The 22472-nt window shown below is 41.8% G+C and overlaps 1 protein-coding gene across 2 annotated transcripts in view; it reads left to right on the top strand.

Moving 5' to 3' along the window:
* Window positions 1–22386, top strand: part of dhx36 (DEAH (Asp-Glu-Ala-His) box polypeptide 36) — a 26265-nt gene extending 3879 nt beyond the window's left edge. Inside the window, exons 1-26 of one of the 2 annotated variants that reach the window (XM_027280148.1) lie at window positions 675–754; window positions 2407–2564; window positions 2712–2822; window positions 2956–3190; window positions 3864–3902; window positions 4096–4266; window positions 4433–4512; window positions 8028–8102; window positions 9338–9504; window positions 9589–9670; window positions 9805–9945; window positions 11090–11195; window positions 13907–13994; window positions 14559–14614; window positions 14730–14794; window positions 15267–15410; window positions 15833–15950; window positions 16906–17004; window positions 17894–18067; window positions 18214–18300; window positions 18392–18475; window positions 18568–18667; window positions 18780–18870; window positions 19983–20103; window positions 21513–21665; window positions 21759–22386. In XM_027280148.1, coding sequence (XP_027135949.1) covers window positions 2422–2564; window positions 2712–2822; window positions 2956–3190; window positions 3864–3902; window positions 4096–4266; window positions 4433–4512; window positions 8028–8102; window positions 9338–9504; window positions 9589–9670; window positions 9805–9945; window positions 11090–11195; window positions 13907–13994; window positions 14559–14614; window positions 14730–14794; window positions 15267–15410; window positions 15833–15950; window positions 16906–17004; window positions 17894–18067; window positions 18214–18300; window positions 18392–18475; window positions 18568–18667; window positions 18780–18870; window positions 19983–20103; window positions 21513–21665; window positions 21759–21992 — 2964 coding nt within the window. In that variant the 5' untranslated portion in view covers window positions 675–754; window positions 2407–2421 and the 3' untranslated portion in view covers window positions 21993–22386. Of the gene's footprint in view, window positions 1–674; window positions 755–2406; window positions 2565–2711; window positions 2823–2955; window positions 3191–3863; window positions 3903–4095; window positions 4267–4432; window positions 4513–8027; window positions 8103–9337; window positions 9505–9588; window positions 9671–9804; window positions 9946–11089; window positions 11196–13906; window positions 13995–14558; window positions 14615–14729; window positions 14795–15266; window positions 15411–15832; window positions 15951–16905; window positions 17005–17893; window positions 18068–18213; window positions 18301–18391; window positions 18476–18567; window positions 18668–18779; window positions 18871–19982; window positions 20104–21512; window positions 21666–21758 lie in introns of those variants that run through there. The other variant, XM_019269990.2, reaches the window with a different exon arrangement.
* The last annotated feature ends 86 nt before the right edge of the window (window positions 22387–22472 follow it).

Below are 22472 nucleotides of genomic sequence, written 5' to 3'. Positions count from 1 at the left end.
GAGCGCCATGACAAATTACCTGAAACTTGTAAAACTGCTTTTTTATATTATGATTGAAATACAGTTTTTGCTGACAATCCTTCATAAAGTAATGTGTGTGTGTGTGTGTGTGTGTGTGTGTGTGTGCGTGAGGAGGGAGAGCGGCAACAACCAATCACAGAGCGCGACGACTATATCATGCAACTGAACACACTGACGTCAGACACTGCGCGACATGCCGGATAGAAACGCGTTTGACAGCAGCGCCTGAATGTTGTTGTTGTTGTGTTGTTTCTTTGTTTTTAAGTTAAATACTGAACCACCGTTCAAACCACACATGCAGCCATCAGGCTGTGGATGGTTTGTAAACCTAACTTAGTCTCTGCTCCGCAAATCCATTCAAAACAACCTCACAACGACGGTTAAGCGACGTTGCGTTAGCGAGCAGCTAACGGTACAACCACGGGGACTAACGGTCACTAACGGTCCCAAACGGTCATAACGGCGCATGAGTCATGGTACGGCGGCGGAGGTGGAAGGAGAGGCAGAAGAGGAGGTCGAGAGGGTACAGGGATGGGGCAGAGAGAGATGGGACAGAGGAGGAGGAGGAGGAGAGGAGGTTCAAGAGGACACAGTTCTGACTTTGACCAGGTGGGGAGAAGGAGGAGGAGGAGGAGGACACCGGGCCGTCCCTCCCCCACCTGAAGGGCCGTGAGTTGGTCTGTGGTATGCAAGATACGGAGCCGTGAGGAGGAAACAGGCTGACCGGAGATCGGTATGTTTTTGTGTGTTTGGTTGTCTGTTAGAAACAGAGACTCAGATATGAGAAACTCTGAACAGTGACAAGCTTTGGTTTCTGAACTGGTTATTTAAGTCCTGTGTGTCCTGGATGCTGCTTGTTGACCTGTGGGCAAAATGCACACAGGTAAATGATGCTGAGTCTAGTCAGTCTAGACACAATGGTCTAAACCAGGGGTGACCAAACTGTTTTAAAAGTCAAATCAAATCAAATCAACTTTATTTATATAGCGAACGGTTCCCAAAGTGCCATAAAACAATACATAACAGATACATAACAATTCAAAGTGCTGCAGGGTATTAAAAACCTTCCAGAAATACATAGAAAGGAGCAGACTGAGAATGAGTACACCTGAGAAACAGTACAGCCCTCGTCACAATTGAAACACCAATCTAAGCTTCGATTTAAAAAAAAGGCTGAGATCAGTAGTGGTGCGAATGTCAGAGGGAAGTTTGTTCCAGTGTGTGGGGGAAAAAAAAAAAAACGATCGCCCCACTGTTTAAATCTCGACCAAGGGACCTCTAACAGAAGCTGATCCGAAGAGCGCAGGGCTCTGCCGATGAAAATCTCTGACAAGTAAGAGGGGGCCAAGCCATTAATGGTGTTAAAAACAAACAACAGAAGTTTAAAATCTGTTCTTAAACAGACTGGAACCCAGTGGAGTGACGACAGCACGGGGGTAATGTGAACGTGTCTGGACGTGCTTGTTAAAAATCGGGCAGCAGCGTTCTGCACAAGTTGGAAACAAGAAATTGAGGACTGACCGAGGCCAACTCAACTCAACTCAAACTTTATTTATAAAACACATTTAAAAACAACTGAGGTTGACCAAGGTGCTGTACAGGTTTATTATATTACATTTAATACATAATGTGCCATATTTACAACGGGTTAGGACAAATGCTAAGATACTTAAGTTTGGTTAAAAAGCCTTAAAGGGCATTGCTGTAGTCCAGTCTGGTGAAAGTGTGGATTGCCCTCTTGAGATTTTTTTGTAACCAAATCTAAGCTTCTTTCACATCTGGAGTCCGATAACAAAGAATAAATAAATTGTAGGGAATACGTTAACTTGCATGAAGTTGATACGAACCTGAACCTCATGTTCATTGTAAACACGACTTATTATGAGTAACGCAAAGTCTGTTAACATTCAGAAAGTGATGTTCTGTGTCACATCTACAGGGAAACAACACCTCCAGCAGTTACGTCCCTAGAGTTTAGCGCATTCAAATGCTTCGTTATGTCGACCAAACAAAGCCAAATCTTCCAGCCATACAGTATCTGACAATCCTGGCAGGCCATTAATAATATATTATAAAAATGAAGCTTTGGGCTGCATGAAATCTGACCGTGTGTTATGATTGTTGTCTGAGGTCTTTATTTCAGGCAGAGTGGCCCAGCTCCCCAATAAAACACCACACCTGCATCTGCATCTGTTTTGAATGGGAATTATGCGTTTTTCACATGACCGAAGCGAATATCGCTGTTACACCGATTTCACAGTCAAAAAATACATTTTGGTACAACCCAAGGAATCATGGGCTCAAACCAGTCCCTGATGTCACATGTTGGTTTGGTTAACCGTGAGCTTACAGCTCAACTTTCAACTTTCCCCTTTCTGTATGCAGCGGGCGGTGGTCCAAATGGATGAGGCCCGAGAGCAGCACATCACTAAGCTGCTGAACTCCGTCCAAAATGATCAGCCTGGTCCACAGAGAAACAGCTGGGATGCAAGAGCCTCTACATCTGGCAACTGGCAAGCAGCTGCCAATAGAGGTGGTCATTGGTAAGAGCAGCTTTCAGAGTTTTTCTCGCATGGTGTCATTTCTAGCTTACAGTAAAGAAAATGGGAAAGCTTGATAGGACCACTGTGCCTGGAGGGTCAGACATACAAACATGGCTTGCATTAACACGTGCCTGTCCTGTAATGCAGTTTCTTTGATGGGGATGAGCCTGAAGAAGATAAACTGAAGGTCGAGGTCAAATCTGAGGAGGAAGAGGAAGAAGAAATGGGCTCAAAGAAAGCAACTCAAAAATCACAACGGTAACAATGCGTGCTAAAAAAAAAGGTGTAACTTGCTCCAAAAATATAGTGTAATATTTAATGCCGCTCTGTGCTACAATCAGCGAACAAACCAATGATATGGATATTTACGAACTTTAATGTTTTGGTTTAGTTACTTCTCCTCGGCAGTCGTCAAAGACGAGCCTCCGGACACGTGGGATGATGATGAAGAAGAGCAGCAGCAGGAGGAGGACAAGGAGGAGAAGGAGGATAAAGAGAAACTAAGAAGGAAAGACAAGGATCTGGAGTTCTTATTTCAGGAAGTAGTCCGAGACAGTTCACTGGATGAACGCTTAAAGAGAGAGCTGGCGAGCAAGAAATCAGATACAAAATACAAAGAAATGCTGGTGAGTATAATGATGATGTTGGTTCGTCTTGATTGCAATTTATTATGTTGAATTAAATATTTAATCATTTTCCTAAATATATCAAAATATCCACTGCCACATATACTGCCATATGTATTTTTTTAATTAGATGATATGATCAAAGTTATACGATAATTCTGAAAATTAAGCTACTAAACTAAGCAACACTAACTTTACTTTAATTTTGGCACGCACATTTTTCTGTTTGCTGAGTGTCCCCGATACGATACAATATTTAGACATTATTTTCTATATGTTTATAAAGTGATGGTCACCAATGGCAACCAAAAAATTTTGGTTGTTAATTTCTCAAAATGGTTGCCAATGGCAACAGTTACCGCGGAGGCCTGCAAGAGTGGAGTATAAATAATTGTACAAACAAAAGAATATTTGGGCAGAGCATCTGTGCCTCGATAATTAACAGCACCAGTTGGTTTGCGGCAATTTTTTTTTTGTGTTTGCTACTCTGAGATCTACAGATGTTTACGTTTACAGCTCTACCCTCATACAACACAAGGCTACTGAATTGTTTCCATCTGTGATTGTAGGAGTTAAATAAGAGACGCTTCAGTATGTAAAAAGTTATAAACCTGGAACATCTGCTTTTAATTTTATTCATGTTTACAAGTGTTTGTTCATTTTTTGTTTTCAGAAATTCAGGGAGAAACTACCGTCATATGGGAAAAAAGAGGTAAGTTTTTGATTTCATACACTCTTAAAGCAAATACTCTCCTCCTCTTGAATCACACCATTTCTGGTAAAACTGAATTTCTCATTCTTTGCAAATTAGAAATATTATTATCCTCTATCATCGCCCTTTCCCTTCTCCTCATTTATTAATCCACTTACTCTCACCTCTGCTGCTTCCAAATTTTCATCCTCAGGAGCTGGTCCAGCTGATCAACTCGAACCGTGTCCTGGTGGTGAGTGGGGAAACAGGGTGTGGAAAGACCACTCAAGTCACCCAATTCATCCTGGATGACTACATCAATAGAGGCGTGGGCTCCATGTGCCGCGTGGTCTGCACGCAGCCTCGTCGCATCAGTGCCATCTCGGTATGTACACTCTAGATTTGTCAGGTCTGACTGTGTTGGATTGTATGTTTCCTTGTGCATACTGAGGATAGATGTGCTTCCTAATTTAGACATTGCATATATCTTTTCCTGCATCGGTCATGTACATTTGATTCTTAAATGTTTCTGTATGTGTTCATCCTCTCAGGTAGCAGAGCGTGTAGCAGCAGAGAGGGCAGAAAGTGTAGGAAACGGAAATTCCTGTGGTTACCAAATCCGCCTGCAGAGGTAAGGGAGTCTTTTAAAGACATATATTGCATGAAATCTAAACATGTTGATAGCAGTTAAGGAATAAATGCTCTATTGGTGCTTGCAAAAAGTCGATAAGACGGCTACAGGTCATTCAGAAAGCTGCTGGAGTCCTGAGTGAGAGAATAAAAAAAATGGATTTTGAAATTCCACTATTGGTTTATCAAGCACTGACTGGTTTTGGGCCAAAATATATTTCTGATCTGCTGCTCGGTTATGAACAGTCTAGACCTCTCAGATGCTTACTGTCCCCGGAGTCAGAACTAAACACAGAGTAATAGCATTTCGTTTTTAAGCACGATATCTCTGGAACAAACTAAAAACAAACAAACAAAAACTTAAGGTCTGCTCCAACTTTCACTCACTTAAAACATTTTGTTTTTCTAGAAATGACTTTCCTCAGTGTTGAAAGGTGCTACACAAATAAACTTGTTTTGTCTAAGTAACATCTGGCCAATGAAAGAGTAGAGTCACCATTGTTTGGGTAGGTCATAGGTGCTTTATTCATTTCTTTTTGAATAAAAAGGTTGTTGCACCTTGCAAAGAGCCTTCATTTTTTCCCATGAATCTGTCTGAGTCTTTCTTAGGCTGATGGCTTCTGTGTTTCTGTCATCTTCTTGGATATTTACTAGTTATTGTGAAAGGTCTGGTGTTTTGTTTTCGTGCATGGCTGTTTCCAAGGTTGAAGAAAACTGAGCTTGTGGTTGCCGGCTTTGTGATTAGACTAAAGTTAGTGATGTTTTAAAGTACCTGATATTCCATAGGAGCTATAATTTTCATTTAAAAGGCATGAATCATCTGTTTTGTTCCGGTTTCATTTTTCATTCATACACAAGGTCACATTTGACATAAACTGCATTTCCTGTTCCATGTATCAAGACCGTGTTCTTTGAGCTGAGTGAAGATGGAGAAGGGAATATATATGGGATGAATGAATACCACAGGAAATTAGTTTTTTGAAGGACAGGAGATATAAGGAATGATCATCTGAGACCACGCACATGGAAAGAAATGGACAAAGCTGGGGAGAAAAGCACTTGAGCAGAGAGCTACGTGAAACGAGAGGGTGCTGCAATCTAAAATGAATTATGTACAATAGAGTACAGGGGGATGAGATGGATGCAGTAAAGGGGAGGACTCAGGTGTGATAGAAAGGGGGACTGATACAGGGGATGAGAAGTAAAAAGACGGACAGAAAAATGGTGTCTGACTGTCAACGGAATGGGACAAATAACAAGGTGCTCGACTGAATTTAAGACCATTTCTGAATCTTTTAACGTGGTGCTCCCCTCTCTTAGTATCGCCAAGTTGCTGCAGTTGTGATTCATAGCACAAACAAAAAGCAAAGCAATGTTTTGAAACAAAGAACTAGACAATTTAGAGAGGGGCATCTTTTTTTAAGCTTGCTGTCACTGCCTACTGTCCCTGATGGAGACCATGGGTGTCTCTCAGTGGGTATATGTAAAAGCTGGCAATTTGTTCCACAAGCTTTGTCTAACTTCTATTGATGCACCAGCTACCCCCACATAGAAAAAAAATACACACTCCTGCTTCTTTTCTTGTGTTGGTCTCTCAGTGGGTTGTCAAGTTCTTTGAAAAACTGAACACAAATTGGACAGAAATCTTCGTCTTTGGCAACTTCAGTTACTTTTGCAGGGAAGCAGTGTATTCAGCTACACAACCCTGTCTCTGAGGACAGTCACTAAAAAAATAAAAACAGTAATAAAAAATGTTCCTGCTGCAGCAAATGATGGGTGGTTATAATAGACATCAGATGAGAAACTGTTTCGAATAAATAAAGTTTATCTGACTCATAATTGAGCAGATTCCAAGGCAGGCGGCGTTTCACATAAAATAACAAAGCACAACATTTAACCGAACAACAAAACCAATACATCGGACCTCATGAATAAGTGGCTGCAGTGCGTCAAGTTAATCACTCCATTTAACATTCAGAGTTTAGTCCTCACGGGAGCATTGAGGCCCTAGAACCCAAACTCTATTTATTTACCAGTTTGACAGGCTGCAAAACAAAAGAGTTCCCCGAGCTCAGTGGAGCCTGTGGGATTATTAAATCTTCTCTTTGATGGCAAAAGCTGATCATCTTTCAGATGCGAGATTTCCAAAATGTCACAAACAGCAGGACACGGTGGAGAACCTATGTTTGGAGAACACGCCTATCTATGACAGTAGTCCCTTTTTAGCTTCTCTGCCCTGGTTGAATTTCAGAATTTCTAGAGTTTTACTGATCACTGATAATAAACTGTACTCAATCAACGCCTACCTACACCTTTTTAATCTCTTAAGAATCTGTACAAGAGAGTCTGAGCTGCACTGCAGTCAGTTATTCCCACTATTCACTTAAAATAAAATGTGACTGGACTCTCCATAGGTGTATGGTTTTTACCAACCAGGCAAAGCAAACAGATCCCTGGAAGCTCAATGCTTACTCAGTTTCAATTGTTCTTTTTTTTTATCTGCAAACTGCAAGGCTTGGTCATTGAAATCTTGGAGATATACAGTACAAACGCATCTGACCTCCCGAGAGCCTTAATGTTGGTGCTGCTTTGTTCCCTTCCTACCTTGATGGTATTGCAGAATATAAAAAGCTGTACATAGTACACAGAGAGGGTGAGGATTGGGGATTTATAGAGGCCCAGCAGCTCGTATTTGCCCTAAGGCTCCTCAGCAGGTTAATCCAGCAGCAATGCCAGGCCCCAAGCAAGCTTCTCCTTCAGTGGTTTGTTTCCATTTTATAATGAACAAGCTTGATATTAAGTTTATGTGTTAAATTGCTGTCACTCTTATCACCTTATTTTACTATTATTTATTATCTATAAGCTGTTATTATTGCTCATCTATAATCATTTTATCACTAATGTTTAATTAGACCCACTGTTTGATTTAATTTGTTCATGCTGTGAAATATTTTATAACCCCGTTTCAAAAGTTTTATTTGCACTGTTGTTTGTGTTATTTCTCCTGAATGTCACATTTATTAAATGTCACGCTCACGTCAATTATACGGTGAAGCGATTGCTGTGGTTCAGTTGTCGGCGATGTGTCATGAGAGAGGCAGCATCTGATTTGTTTGGGATTAAAATAAATGAGAAGTCATTTCATGGTTGTTATTAACTGGAGAAGCCGTTCATCACTGACGAATACTCATGCAAAGTATGATCTAAAGATAATCAATACAAGTGGCTATTACAACCACTTACATCAATCTCGGATTTATTTGCACTCCTGTGTCCATGCTGGGCATCCAGATCTTGCTCCTTTGAAATAATCTTTGAACAACCAACTAATAGAAAACGAAAAAACTAAGATGTGTGTGTGTGGAATACTAAGATGGAAGGAATGTAGGAAAATGAGCAGAAGAAGGTGAGATCCTGGTTGACCTTTTTCTTCACTTTATTATGTACTGGTCTTAATTTGTGTCATTTGGGAAATGTAAAGTCATTTTTCATCTCTTTCTCCTCCCATTTCCTCAGCCGGTTACCACGGAGACAAGGTTCGGTCCTGTACTGTACAACAGGCATTATTCTTCAGTGGCTCCGCTCAGACCCGTGAGTCCCCCCACCCGCCCCTACCGTACCTGCTTCCTCATTCACATCACATCTTCTTCCAGCATTTCTTCTTCTCTGCTTTTCATTCCTATGTCTCCGCTCCAGCTGTCCTTCTTCCACTCTCTTATTCTCTCTGTGTCACTCTGTTTTATCCCCATTGATTTGTGGTTGATTCTGCTGTCATTAGTATGGGTCCCCATTCTCATAGAGAGAGAAATGAAGGCACACACACACGCACAGTTTTGTTGACTCATCCTTGTATGCTCATCCTTGCATTCTGAGTGTTCTCAGAAAAAAAAAACACAGAGACTAAGTGAGTGTGCCAGCTTTTCTTCTTCCTTCATGCTCTTTCAGAATTGGCACGACTCTCGTTGGAGTCATTTTAGGACTACAGTCGTCTTGACAAAATGCTGCAACTTTTGTTGTTTATACAACCAGTGGCTCACAAGCTGACAGTCTGCATAGATGTTTTTCTTTTTGTTTCCAGTGTGAGCCACCACATCGGTGATGCATTAACCTTTGCAGTCCCACAGTCTTGTTTAACTCATCTTTACGAAGTACTGCTGTACAGAGAAGCAAAAAGTATTTTGCTAAGTTCTAGTTTAAGTCTTAGATTAGGTCCCATATTGTAGAAAGTGAGATTTCCATTGTTTTATTATTATAAAGCAGGTCTAGGATTTAAATAAGCTGACATTGTGATGTCATAACTATACAGATACCGCCCTCAGCCGCAACAACAGAGAACACTGTGTTCTTGTTTGAGCTCCTGGGGGAAGAGTGAGAGAGGAGATGTAAAACCATAATGAGCTGTTTTCGGTTGATTAAAGCCTCACATATGTCTCTGCGTGGACATCAAAACTTCAAATAAAACAATGGAAAAGTGTGAAATACGGGACCTTTTTAACACCTAAAGATATCAAATATGTTAGACCTAATTACAAGGAAATCCGTGCACATAAAATGAATTATATGAAAGCAAAGTGAGATTTTACTTTAGACAGTAAAGATAGGATGACAGCTCATGGAAAATGGAATAGTGGCAAATTTCTAGACAGACTCTAATTTTAACTAAGAATGCAAAAATAAAATAAATTGTATCTACACATCATAGTTCAACAATTGTGTAGTAAAATGTGGAAAAAAAAGCCATAATGGACACAGAATTACAAACATATAGCCACTTGACCTGAATCAACCGCAGACCCATTGTCCTTTTTATTTTATTTTTGTGTCAGATTGTTGTCCAGTATCAGCCACCTGGTGTTGGACGAGATCCACGAGAGAAACCTGCAATCTGATGTTTTGCTCATCATTGTGAAGGAGCTACTCAACCTCCGAGACGACCTCAGTGTCATCCTCATGAGTGCCACACTCAACGCGGAGAAATTCTCTAGATATTTTGGTATGCGGCCGGCCACATGACAAACCTATGTCCTGCATTTGAATTGGTTCTTCCTACTCATCTACCCCCTTTGTCTCTGTTTAGACAACTGTCCAGTGATCAACATCCCTGGTTTGACGTTCCCAGTGGAAGAATTCCTACTTGAAGACATAGTGGAGATGACCAGGTAGTATGACACTACTCTCAAACACACACACACACAAAGACAGTGACATCTAAACATGCATAGCCACAAATCCGAAAAATAAAAATGGAACAACTACATCTCTTTTGTTTTAATGTGTTACGTGTGTCTACCAGGTATCGTCCTCAGAATCAGGACCGTCGCCCCACATGGAAGAGAGGCTTTTGGCAGGGGCGCAACGCCAGACCTGAGAAGGAGGAGAAAGAGGCTGAATACAAGGAGAGCTGGCCTTGTTACGCACGCACACTACAGGGCAGGTGAGTTGGTGAGAAGAGCCGGGTAGATAAATTGGCAGAGTAGCTGCCAGGTTGATAAATGTGTTGTTTTGGGGGGAAATTGGAGTATTTATAACTTCCCCTTTCTTTGTGAATTTGAACTTCAGGTTGACACCAGAGTGTGTAAAAGCTAGATACAGAGCTGCTTTGGAATACTTGACCATTTGATAAATGTGTCGAGTAAATGCTGATTTATACATCTGCATTGAAGCGTTGTTTTGTAGCTATGCCAGAGGTGGCTGCAGTGCCTCCTCAAGTATAAGAAAGACTTAATCTGCTCCTCTTAAAAATATATATCTGCGACTGCCACTTTGCACTCACTGAGTGCAGTTTTCCTTCCTGCAGCAGCCTCACTATTTTTGAGTGAACCAGCTCCACTTAAGATGTCATTCTCCTCTCAATAACACTCAGCAAACATTCTTTAGGACAGCTATTTGCACTGAAATCCCTTGTCTTTGCCACCATTATTACTGCTCTGTGTCACAAAGTGAACGTGGGAGAATGAAAACACAATTACATCTGGTGTACCGTACCTGTAGAGAGTGTATTCAATCCTGTTCGCACAGCACCACAATCATCTCGACAGTGCTGCAACAGTCGATATGCAGGCAGAACTATAGATCTCTTCCTACATTGTATCCAAGGACAGTAAGCGGAGTGCATTGAGTCTTAAGTGACACATGTACTGTGCCAATATATAAGGATAGGTTCATACTTCTTTAAGTAGTTCTTAGAGAAAGACAGTTGAGTATTGTTGAGACTCACAGCCAACTAGCTTTCTCAAGAATGGATTTTTATTCTTGTGATCATTTTATATTTGGACTAATGTATGTGACAATATAATTTACAACCACTCATAACCTACAATTGAAGCCAGGAAATAGAGATGATATAATAATATATAATAACAGAAAGATTGTAGTGGTACTGCAAAAAAAAACATATTTCGCATCATACAGAATCACATCTGAAGGAACACATCAAATACATAAATCTCTTGCAGGCATAATTCAGGGCCGACAACCAAAGCACAACAACTGATGAAACAGATGGAAACAGTTTTGTTTGGAAGCATGGAAGATGGTGGATTATTCATTTATTCATATCTGTGTGGCATGTTTTACAGATACTCTGACAACACCATTCAAACGCTGGAGATGTTGGACAACGATGATAAGATTGACCTGGAGCTGATCCTGGCACTGATTCGCCATATTGTACTCAGTGAAGAGGTGACATTTCATTTTGTGTGTTTGGTTTCAGGGAAACTGTGTGGAAGTGGCAAAATTCTGTCTTTGAATTTAATTTTTAATACTCAGATATGAAAATGGGATCCCAGGACACCTGTTCTATGGGTCTGAGCAGAGTCAGAGAAATTTTATTGTATATTGTTTCTGAACATTTTGATCCGGCGGTCGGTGGACAGAGCAGTAGTCTGTGTGGAAGATTGTCTTAGATTCATAAGAAATGTAGAGTTGACACAGGCGTGGAGACTGACAAAAGGGGAGAAGTACAGTATATTCTTAGGTAGAGCAGATGGAAGGAACAGGACGTCTAGCTTCCAAACACGCAGTGACATTAGATCAGAGGAAATAACACGGATCCTGGCAGCAGATCTGTGCTAATGAGTGATCAAACAGATGCTCCCCTAACGCACATCTATTCCCCTTTTTTTCTGATTCCAGTTACATTTCCTCGTTTTTTTTACGTCAGCGTCATTACAGTTCTCGTTTTAGACTTGAAGCATAATGTGAGATCAACCTTCACCTTCTTGTGAATGTTTCACTTTTTCAGTAGCTCCAGTAACCCACAGCCCAACTTTACCCATATCAGGGGTTCTTAGTGCAGGCGCAATGATAGCGATGAGAGCAAACATTTTGAAACACGGTCAGTGTTTCAGTAACTTCCAGCATGTTTGTTTCTAGTCAAAGAGTCACGTAGGCAGATGCCAACATGTGTGAAACTGAGGTGAACAATGGAGTATCACGATCAATATCATTCTCTTTCTCTCTCTCTCTCTCTCTGTCTGTCTCTCTCTCTGTCTCTCTTTTCTTGCATTTTTCCAAGTCAACTTGAGCTAGTTTAACCTATCCGTGAGTTTGTGGTTTTGTTTGTGAAAAATGTGCACAAGAGAAGAGAAGAGAAGAGAAGAGAAGAGAAGAAGGAAGAGACGGGGCCCCAGAATGAGGAGTGACTAACACGGATAGACAGAATAATTATCCCTTCCCCTATGAAGCCGTATCTCTATCAGTCATGCCACCCTGAGCCAGTCGACCAGCGACCGGCTGATTCCCCATGACGGCATTCTGAGCTGACGATATGGGCTGTCTGCCAGGCTTTTTCGACTGTGATGATTGGTTAATTATGTCGCAGGGGTCTGTGATTAGACACCTAGGGGGTTGACATGCAGGCATTAATGAACGCCTGCTGGGTGCAACTATGTGTGTGTGTATGTGGGTGGTTTGATCTGTGCGCCTGCTAAATAGTAGGCCAACACTACAGAGCTTACTGTACTGTCTCTCTTTATGTGTGTGAACATGTGTTTCTGTCAGGTTGTAACTAGGCACAATGCCTGCATCTGTCCTCCTCTTGTCTTTTTCTCTCACACACACACATACATACAGTCCCATGTGGATGCCAATGTTTGAGCTCTGGTAATAATAATTAGTTTTAATTAAAAGGCAGGGGTGCTGCAAACCCAGGAGCTACGTTTTATGTCTTTTCTTCATCCCTCTCAGGAAATAAATAGCTAGAGTCCTTTTTTTTTTTTCAAGAGTGGCTTATTTTATAGCAGCTTAATATTACCCTGAGAATATATATATTTTTTGTTTTAAAGTAGGCCTTTGATGTGGTAAAATAACATTTTCCATAAACCTGTCCCCATTCATGATAACATGAAAGCTAGATTTGACTCAGATTTCTGAAGTTTAGAGTTTTCTTAGAGTTATTCTTAGCGTTCTAGCTATCTCTGCCTTATTATCTGTCAGACTCTCTCAGCATGGTGCATGCTGTTCTAGGCGGCCTTGCACGGTCTGATCTGCAAGTGTGTGTATCGTAAATTGCAGCCTTCGTGTTTGTGTCACATAGTTACATATTTCTCACCACCCTTCGAGACACCCTGTAGCTTTTGTTTATAACGCTTAATTACTTATGTGAGTAGTTAATCATTCCAGAGCTGATTATCAAACTTCACTACATTTTGAGTACTGACTGAAATGGCGGCGGCGATATTCTATGATCAGATATTCACTGCTTTAAATCATAGAATAAGAGAACTTATGTATCTGCAGGCATCTGTTATAACCTGCAAATCTGTTTTTTAAATATTCTGTCTTGCGATCTAGTTCTGTTCTTTGTATTAATCTTGTTATTTGCTACCATTTAAGGTTTCTGTATCGTGTTTTAACATTGTCGTGTTGTTTTTATGGAAGACGCCTCGTGTTTTTGTATATTAAGTGGTCAGCATTTGTCAGACAGCTGAACTGTTCACACTGGAAGATGTCCAGCTCCATTAGCCACCATCATCTGTTATCCTGCTGATGTTTTCTCAGCTTGCATTCGTGCGCGTCTCTATGTTTTCCATGCGACTAATTGTTTTTTCATGTTTTGCTGCTTTGAGAGAATCAAGTCTGTCCCTGTGGTAATGTGAAGCAGAAGCTGTCCTGTCGATGTTGTTGTCATAATGATCTTGGCAGGCTGTATTGGGGCCTATTGTGAGGCTGAATGTGAAGGTTGGGAGCTCAGGGCAAGTCGTCTCCATCTGCCTCGGATCAGCTCCTTCGAGTACACGGGCACCCTGTCCGCTTGGCTCAGTTGTTGCTGAAGCTCCTCCGGCTTATTGGCTGTTTGTTTCTGTTGTCAGTTTGTTTCTCTTTTTTTTCTACTCCTGCTGGTTTTTGTGTATTTCAGCTGCTAACTGTTGTGTCATATCTTTGTCTGACAGGAAGGAGCTATCTTGGTCTTCCTGCCTGGCTGGGACAACATCAGCAGTCTCAATGACCTGCTCATGGCTCAGCAGATGTTCAGATCAGGTACACAGTTATCAGAAAACTCATCGGGTTTTATTCGCCGTGATAGACAGTATCACATTTTTATAGACCTGTCAAAGGTTGATTGAGAACATACTCTGCAACTGAATAATGAAAATATTTTAAAAAATAGTTTCAGCCGTAGAAGTGTGTCGTGAAAACTTATTAAACCTTCAGTATACGCACTGAGAATGAACTTTTCAGAGAAGCAGGAGAAATCTTGTACTCGGCAGTCAAACTTTTGAAATGAACATTATTTGCATATTCATAGATTCTGGATTTTTTTTTCAAAGAGGGCGAAGAAGTAGATGTGATTTTAGTTTACCTTGTTGGGGAGAAAACATCTCAGACAGAAGTTATTAATTCAAGCGCAGTCGTAAAACATGACTAGAGGGGATCATTAAATCTATTTCTAAAATGGAATTGTTTGGCCTGACGTCACTCTGAATAAATAACGTCGATAAAGTTTTATATATTTTTAGATATTATCGTGCCGCCTCGAGCACTTGCAGTCGTGTCTCATGTTGCCAAACGGCATTGAGTTTTCTCTTTGTGCTTGTATTTCAGAACGATTCGTTATCATCCCTCTGCATTCCCTCATGCCTACGGTCAATCAGACGCAGGTCAGCATTCTTCTGTTTCCCTCTTTGTCCGTCTCTGACTGCGTCTGTCTGCGTCTTTATTCCCCTTTCGGTATCAGAAAAGTCCAATCTCATCTTTATCTCTCACTCCTCTCAGGTCTTCAAAAGACCTCCTCCTGGAGTTAGAAAGATTGTGATTGCTACGAATATAGCCGAGACCAGGTATGTGTACGTGTGCTTATATGTGTTTTAGGCTGTTCTTTCACTCTCTTTTCAAATTTGTCTTTTTACTTTCTGGTAAGTTTGTGAAATATAGAAAACAAAAAGTGAGGACAGTTTCAGCCGTGTGTTTGTGTATTGCTGTAAGTCCCCAGTAATTAATACAAACAGCAGATTTGAAGCTAATGAGCATACATTTCTTGGATTCATTATGAACACTGTCATATTGGTTTGGGTGGAACAGACTGAGACTGTGACAGGCGATGTTTGTTAATGCATTCACAGAGCCTCACACACACACACGCCTGCACTCCCCTCACGTCACTCCACTAAATTTAGAATAAACCCACTGAAGGGCAAATGTTTTATTTTTACTTCTGAATGATTGTGTGTGAGAGTCTTTGAAGTCTTCTTTCTGTCTGATTTGGTCTTTTTTTTTTCCCCCTCCCTCTTCTCCCTCTCTTTCCCCTCACAGCATCACCATAGATGATGTTGTTTTTGTGATAGATGGAGGCAAAATTAAGGAGACTAACTTTGACACCAACAACAACATCAGCACTATGATGGCCGAGTGGGTCAGCCTGGCCAATGCCAAACAGAGGAAAGGACGCGCCGGCAGGTGCATATTTCTTTACACGCGGGTATTTCTGGATGTTTTTTTTATAATGAGGGCACGTTGTCTATTAGTGCCTCTGGGTATTTGATACTAATCTGGGAGGATTATTTTTCCTTCTATTTGTCATCTCAGCTTTCTGTCAGTCTTCTCCGTCCGTATGCTCCTTCCTCCCTTCCCATCTGTAAATACAGAGAAAGGCAAAGTGCAGTAACTCCCAGGTTGTTTCCAGTCTGTGACTCAAACTCTGACATCAAAGTGGAGCGAGGCCAATTAGCAGGAGCTGCTTGCTGTGTGCAGTTTCATCCCATTGATTTTTAGATTAAGCTTTTGTCACAGACTCATATAACACATAACCTTTTTTTTTTTCCTTTCCGCCCCCACTCTTCTTCTTCTTCTTCTTCTTCTTCTTCTGTGCATATGTCCAGAGTGTGTCCAGGGAAGTGCTATCATCTGTACAATGGTCTCAGGGCCAGTCTGCTGGATGCCTATCAATTACCTGAAATCATGAGGACGCCGCTGGAGGAGCTGTGCCTGCAGATCAAGGTTGCGTGTGTGTGTGTGCGGAGAAAGAGTGAGAGACTGACAGAGGGAGACAAATAGGTGTTGGCTTGGGAGTTGAGATGAGGACAAGATTGCTGCGAATGAGTTTTGTGAATGCCTTGGTGAGGGGTGTGAGGACAGTGCTGAGGTTTTTGGTCTTCGGCGTTGAATTACAGCCTCTCCTGCCTAATGAGAAGTAAGGATGAACATTCTGGGCTGACTCATGCCCCGTGCTCTCCAGCTTTTCTCTCTCTTTTACCGACAACATAATCGCTGCTCTTCTGGGCCTTGTTCTCTTTTTTTTTTTTTTTTTTTTTTTTTTTTTTTTTTTTTTTTTTTAAAACTCTCTTTTCAAATCCTCATACTCCACTCAGACATATTTCAACCCGTGCTAATGGAACATTAAGCCAAAGTTCACTCAGATCTAGTGTTTGCAATGATTGTTCTCACCGGTGGCTTTATTGGATATGAGTGTGTGTCTTCCACGAGTTCTATTGGATGTATTCAAGTATGCGTTTGCGTGTGTGTGTGTTTTTAAGCTAGTGGGTGAGAGGCGGACTAATGCATCAGCCTGTCCTTAAAGTGAGAGAAACACTGTCAACATGCTAACCCTGAGCAGACTCTCTAATGCACAAACACTCCAGAGCCTCCATGTTAGTCAGACATAGAATGGTTTCCTACTCTTTGTCACAGGTAGATGCTCGGTGCATTTAGAAATCTCCTTTTGATGTGGAAGTAAATAGACATTTAGAGCATGTGGATATTCATAGTATCATCTTTTTATCATCACGTTAATTCTGTGCTCAGTCCAGCACTTGGAGTAGAATGATAATGTGGTTAGTTGTACACAGTGTTATATGTTTTACAGTATGAGAAAACACACACATAAAGTTAATTGCAGTAGAGGTTACTATATACGCTTTGCTAATTTATGTGTAATATGTGATGTGCTGCTTAGATATTGAAGCTCGGGTCTATCGCTCGATTCCTGGAGAAAGCTTTGGACCCCCCAACTGAACAGGCCGTCAACCTAGCCATCAAGAACTTGACAGACCTGGTAAGAAAAAGTACTCATTTAAAAAAAGGGGGGGGAATAAATCATAACGAATAAAAATTTGTTATGATTATATTACTTATGATGGAAAACTATCAAGTTTTACTACTAGTTTTAGTACTTTTGCTTGGTCACACTCTGCTATTCTTTCCTTAGCTTATTTAGCTGTCCTCTCTGGGATCTTCACCTCTGCCATCCTCTAAACCACAGAGGGTCAGAGAAAAAAAAACAAAAAAATCTCCATAAAATATGATCCAGTTTCATCGAAATCAGTGAAATAGATGGTGGCGTGTGACTGCACTTCTCCCGACCCTCATGTTGAAATTGCGTTGCTTTAACTTGTAGAGTACAATCTGAATGATTTTAATTATTTAATCATTTGGGCCACACGATGTCACAGCTTTTAGCGATGTAGGTCTTTTTGCTTGAAAGATGAAAGAAGCAATGCGTTGATTCTCAGAGTAGTCTGTCAGTCGTCCAATTAATGAATTGACTAATTGTTTCAGCTCTAATTAACTATATCTATCTATAGCACCAGCAAAAATAGACTCTTTTTCTACCTCCTGTCTGGAGACATTATCTACATATTTTCTAGTTCCAAAGATGCTATTTTGTAGCTTGTCCTCTCAGGGAAGAGGGGGTGTTAAATGAGCAATATTTCATGATAATGAGGTTGAAACACACTGTGTTTGAAACCGATAGTAATGAAACTCAGCTTGATTAACGTGGCTACATTATTAAAGGAAAGACTCTTAACGGTCTTCCTCAAAATCCTTTTATTCGTGACTTTGTGACTTTATTAACCTGTTGCCATGTTAAATAGCAACATGAACTTTAATATATTGGTTCTTCAAGTCAAAGTAACTAAGGATGTGTGCATGTCATGTATTAGAACGCCCTGGACCGCGTGGAGAATCTAACAGCGCTGGGTTTCCACTTGGCTCGTCTACCTGTGGAGCCTCACATTGGCAAACTCATCCTGTTCGGAGCTCTGTTGGGCTGCCTCGACCCCGTACTCACCATTGCTGCTTCACTCAGCTTCAAAGACCCTTTCTTCATACCCCTGGTAGGGCACCGAGTTCACAGACATGAAAGCTTATGACACACACACACACACACACACACACTTCAGCACATTGTTGCACTCCACCTTTTGACTTTTTTATTGCAGTGGCTCTTGAAGAAATATTCTTGAATGCACTTGTCTCTCAGGGGAAAGAGAAGATGGCAGACATGAGGAGGAAGCACCTGTCTAGAAACTCCAAGAGTGACCACCTCACTATTGTCAATGCCTTCCAGGTAGAAACAGCTCTCACCTGTCAATTTCCTTTCATCTCCGTCTGCTGTATGAATTGATCCCCTCTTAATTTATCATCCATTGATTGGCCAGGGCTGGGAGGAAGCCAAACAGCGTGGTGGCAGGTGTGAGAGGGAGTACTGCTGGGACAATTTCCTGTCTGCCAATACACTCCAGGTAAGCCAGGCTGCTGGCTACCAGGAGGTAGTCTATGATTACATTTTTAAGTTGACTTGACTCTTGAAGTGATTTGACCTTTTATCATTCAGATGCTGCAAAACATGAAGGGCCAGTTTGCCGAGCATCTAATGCATGCAGGCTTTGTCAGCAGCAAGGACCCCAAAGACCCCAAATCTAACGTCAACTCAGGTAACTAAGAGGCGTTTTTTGGTCTTACATAATGTAGCTGTGGAGCCGTGATGGAATATTCTATACAACATGATCATTTTGTTCTTTCTCCAACTCTCACTTTCTTCCTCAGACAATGAGAAGTTAATAAAGGCGGTGATCGTAGCTGGTCTGTACCCGAAGGTGGCCATGATCAGACCATCACACAGCAAAAAGAGGCCGGGGTGAGTCTGCCAATTCAGAGAGGGGAGCTGGACAAGACAGGCAGGAAAAGGGCTGAGAGAGAAGATAGAGAAGTGCACAATCATTCTTATTGATCTTAAGACAGAAAATGGCCTTCACGGTGCAATATCTCATCAGTCCTCTCAGGTAAGAGTTCGGTAAGGGTCCTGAGACAATTACCTGAGGCTGCGCAGAGACCGCGTTAGAAAAAATTGTCCAAAACAGCGTTTGCAGCTGAAGATCAATACAGACATCATGAAGATACCCTCGGGCAGCTGTCATAGACAGCGGCTGTGACCTGTGTGCAAAACACAGATGCATGCAACAGGGAGACAGACACACACTCTCACAGCAGGGCTGTCACTTTTGTTTGTCTGTCTCAGCGACAGCTCTAGGCCCAGTCGCACAGTCAGATGGCCAGGGTCATTTCCTCTGCATAAATAATTCTTAACCGTTGCGATGCCAGGCCAGCTGTGAGTTTTCACATCCGTCCGTAGCCGCAGCTCTGCAGTATTTAATGAGTTCATCGCTGGGAGAAGCACTTTTTGTTTGTCTTGCTGCTAAATGAGACGGCTGTCTGGTGAAAGCAGCTTGTTCCCTGCAGTCAAGCAGTTCAGTTCTGTCTGGCTGACACGCAGGAGTTTGGAACACGGTGTTACTTTCATGTTAGAGATGATTTGCAGACAGCATCACAATTTCTCTTTGGTATTCTGATTGTCAATCTTCACTGTGTGCTGTAGTGCATGATGGCAGTACTGGAACTCTGTTATTTCTAATTCTATATTTATATTTTATATTTGCCTTTCTGCCTTTCTTTTATGTTTTCAACTAGCTACTGAGCTAATAATCTATTTGTTTATTGATGAGTTGAATCCTTTGTTTTATTATATATTCTTTAGTCTATGAAAATCACAAAATGCCTTATCACAAGTTTACTAAATTCAAAGGGGCCAACTTCAGATTCCTTGTTTTGTTTCAGATGAATGTCGATTGGTTTACCACTTTATTTTCAACAAATCCATCGACGTAATTCACCTTTTTATATCCAGGGTTGAACTCTACCAGTATACCTAACACCCTGACACGCAACACTCCAACATGTTATCTTTCTCAGGGCTAAGGTGTACACCCAGGCTGATGGAAAGGTGTGTATCCACCCGAAATCTGTCAACGCCGAAGAGAGTGAGTTCAACTACACGTGGCTCATCTACCACCTCAAGATGAGAACGAGCAGCGTGAGTAGACGAGGGGGACTCGTGAATTATGTGTGTTTTTTTTGTTGTTTTTTTTACATTTGAGTGCACGTGGCTGTATCCTTTTTATTTTGTATATGAGTGGAAAGAGAGGCCAGTGGTTAAAGGTTGGCAGCGGTGCCAAGCCAGCTTTACACTGAATGAATATTTGATTAAAATGCTGCCTTTCAACTCCCTCTCAAAGGCTCTCGTGCTTCAAAGCTTCCAGACACAATGCAAGAGGAGGTGGTGGTGGTGGTGTGGGGGGAAGGCAAAACGGTCAAAGCAGCTCCCTGACTGACGCCCTTTCTCCTCTCTTTTTCCTCTTTTTCTTTTTCTCTCACTTTTTTGTGTTTCCCCTCCCTTCCATCCGTCTGTCTTTGTTCTTTCCGTGCTGTCTCTCTCTCTTTGTGAACGTTACCATTCTGCAGAAGAAGAAAAAAAAAACACCTTTCATGTCCTCTCTGTTTGCTGCCTGCGCCTTTTGTCTCTCACTTTGCTGCCTTCGTCATTATTGCCACCATCGAATGTTTAGTTCTTTGTAGTGTGTAAGTGGTTTCTTGCACAATGCCACGCGTTTGTGTCTATTATGAAAGTAAGGTATTCCGAGAGTGCAAGATTGTCAAGGTCATTTGTTTACTGAGCGATAGAAGGAAGCAGAAGACCAGGGCCGTGGAAAGAAAAAAAAAAGTGAGGGATGACGTTAAACTTTATCTCGTCTGACGCACTTGCCCCTGGTGGTCCATTACATTACCCATTCATGGGGTAAATGCAGTTGTCCCTGCTGTCTCCTTACTTCTTTTTTTACCTTCACCTTTCTCTTTCTCTCTCTCTCGCCGACATTGAGTTTCTACGCTTCCGTGTGTTACCTTCAAAGCTGAAACAGGTTTTGTTTGACCGCACTCTGCTGCTTATGTAGTCTCCGTGGCTTTTGACCTTAGACGCAGACGCTCTCTGTGAGCATGTGCATACAGATCAGCGCATCATCACGTCGAAGCATCACCTCTATTTTCCTCAGACTTTTTGAATCATTTGTGGAAAAAAAAAATGTTTGCTTACTTGTCATTTGTTTAGGGTCTCATTATTTTTAAGTTTGGGTAACAATTGTCTAACTGCTCTGCATAAGCAGCTGTCACTTCAGCACAGGGAGGAAAACGGATGGAAAACGGTGCAACACGTTGGCAAGATTCACAGACAGGACATGATGACATTTCTCCTAACACTGGAGGCACTGAAACACATTTCGAACTCTCCTCACTAATGGGACACTTTCAGCCCACACCACAGAATAGCTGTCGGGCACAGAGTGTCATAATGATGCCTCTCCCTGTCACTGAGTGTGTTAGTGTGTTTGTCGTAATACTCCTGTCACTGTGCGTTATCAACATCTCTCTCTCTCTCTGTGTCCTCAGATCTTCCTGTACGATTGCACCGAGGTGTCTCCGTTCTCGCTGCTGTTCTTCGGAGGGGACATCACAATCCAGAAGGACGGGGACCAGGAGACCGTGGCGGTGGACCAGTGGATCGTCTTTAGATCCCCAGCACGGATCGCTAACCTTGTCAAGGCAAGCGAAGGACCCACTGACATCAACAAACCGCCGTTATGATAACATTCGTTCTACTTACCTCCACTTCCTGTCTCTTTTTTTTTTCAACAGAGCTTAAAGAACGAGCTGGATTCTCTATTGGAGGAGAAAATTCGTAACCCTGCTCCCGTGGACTGGCAAAACCGCCAGTCCAAAGACTGCGCTGTCATCACAGCCATTATAGACCTCATCACCACCCAGGAGAAGCCTACAGGCGGCACGAAAGGCCACGGCAGACCGTGGGCGTCTGCCCCGAGAGGACAACACGTGTACTTCAACGACGATGACGACGATGACGACGATTAAGAAGCGGGCGTGTATTTTTGTCTGTCTGTGAGGAGAAGGGCCTGGGAAATGACTGACTGTATCCTGGGACACAGAGGGTTAAGATGGGATATTTATGATAAGCAGCTGGCCTCCTTGATTGAAACTTTAGGACTCCCTGGGCGCTCCTGAAAGCCAAACCCAGGACGCATGAGTACTGAAAAATGGTATGCACTTGAATGACTCCCATCATTCTTTTTTTTTTTTAATTTTGCCTATTAAGTCATTTTGCAAGGACCAAGCCATGTACAAATACAGCTGTTTTTTGTTCTGTTGTTTAGTTTGTACATTTCTGGTTTGGAGAAGTTTTGCTCTTGTTTTGGAGGAATGTCACAAAATGGCCTGTGTAATAATAAAGAAAGGATGTATCATCAAACACTGCGCTTCATCTGCCTTACTATGCTGTAATTACTGGAGCATTAAAAGTGGAGTAATTCTCCTTGGTCTATCTAACAGTGGTCC

This window comes from Larimichthys crocea, chromosome VII, assembly GCF_000972845.2.
Source record: "Larimichthys crocea isolate SSNF chromosome VII, L_crocea_2.0, whole genome shotgun sequence".
Lineage (NCBI taxonomy): Eukaryota > Metazoa > Chordata > Actinopteri > Sciaenidae > Larimichthys > Larimichthys crocea.
The sequence above is the reverse complement of the archived record's forward strand: the minus strand, read 5'-3'. Positions and strand labels throughout refer to the sequence as shown.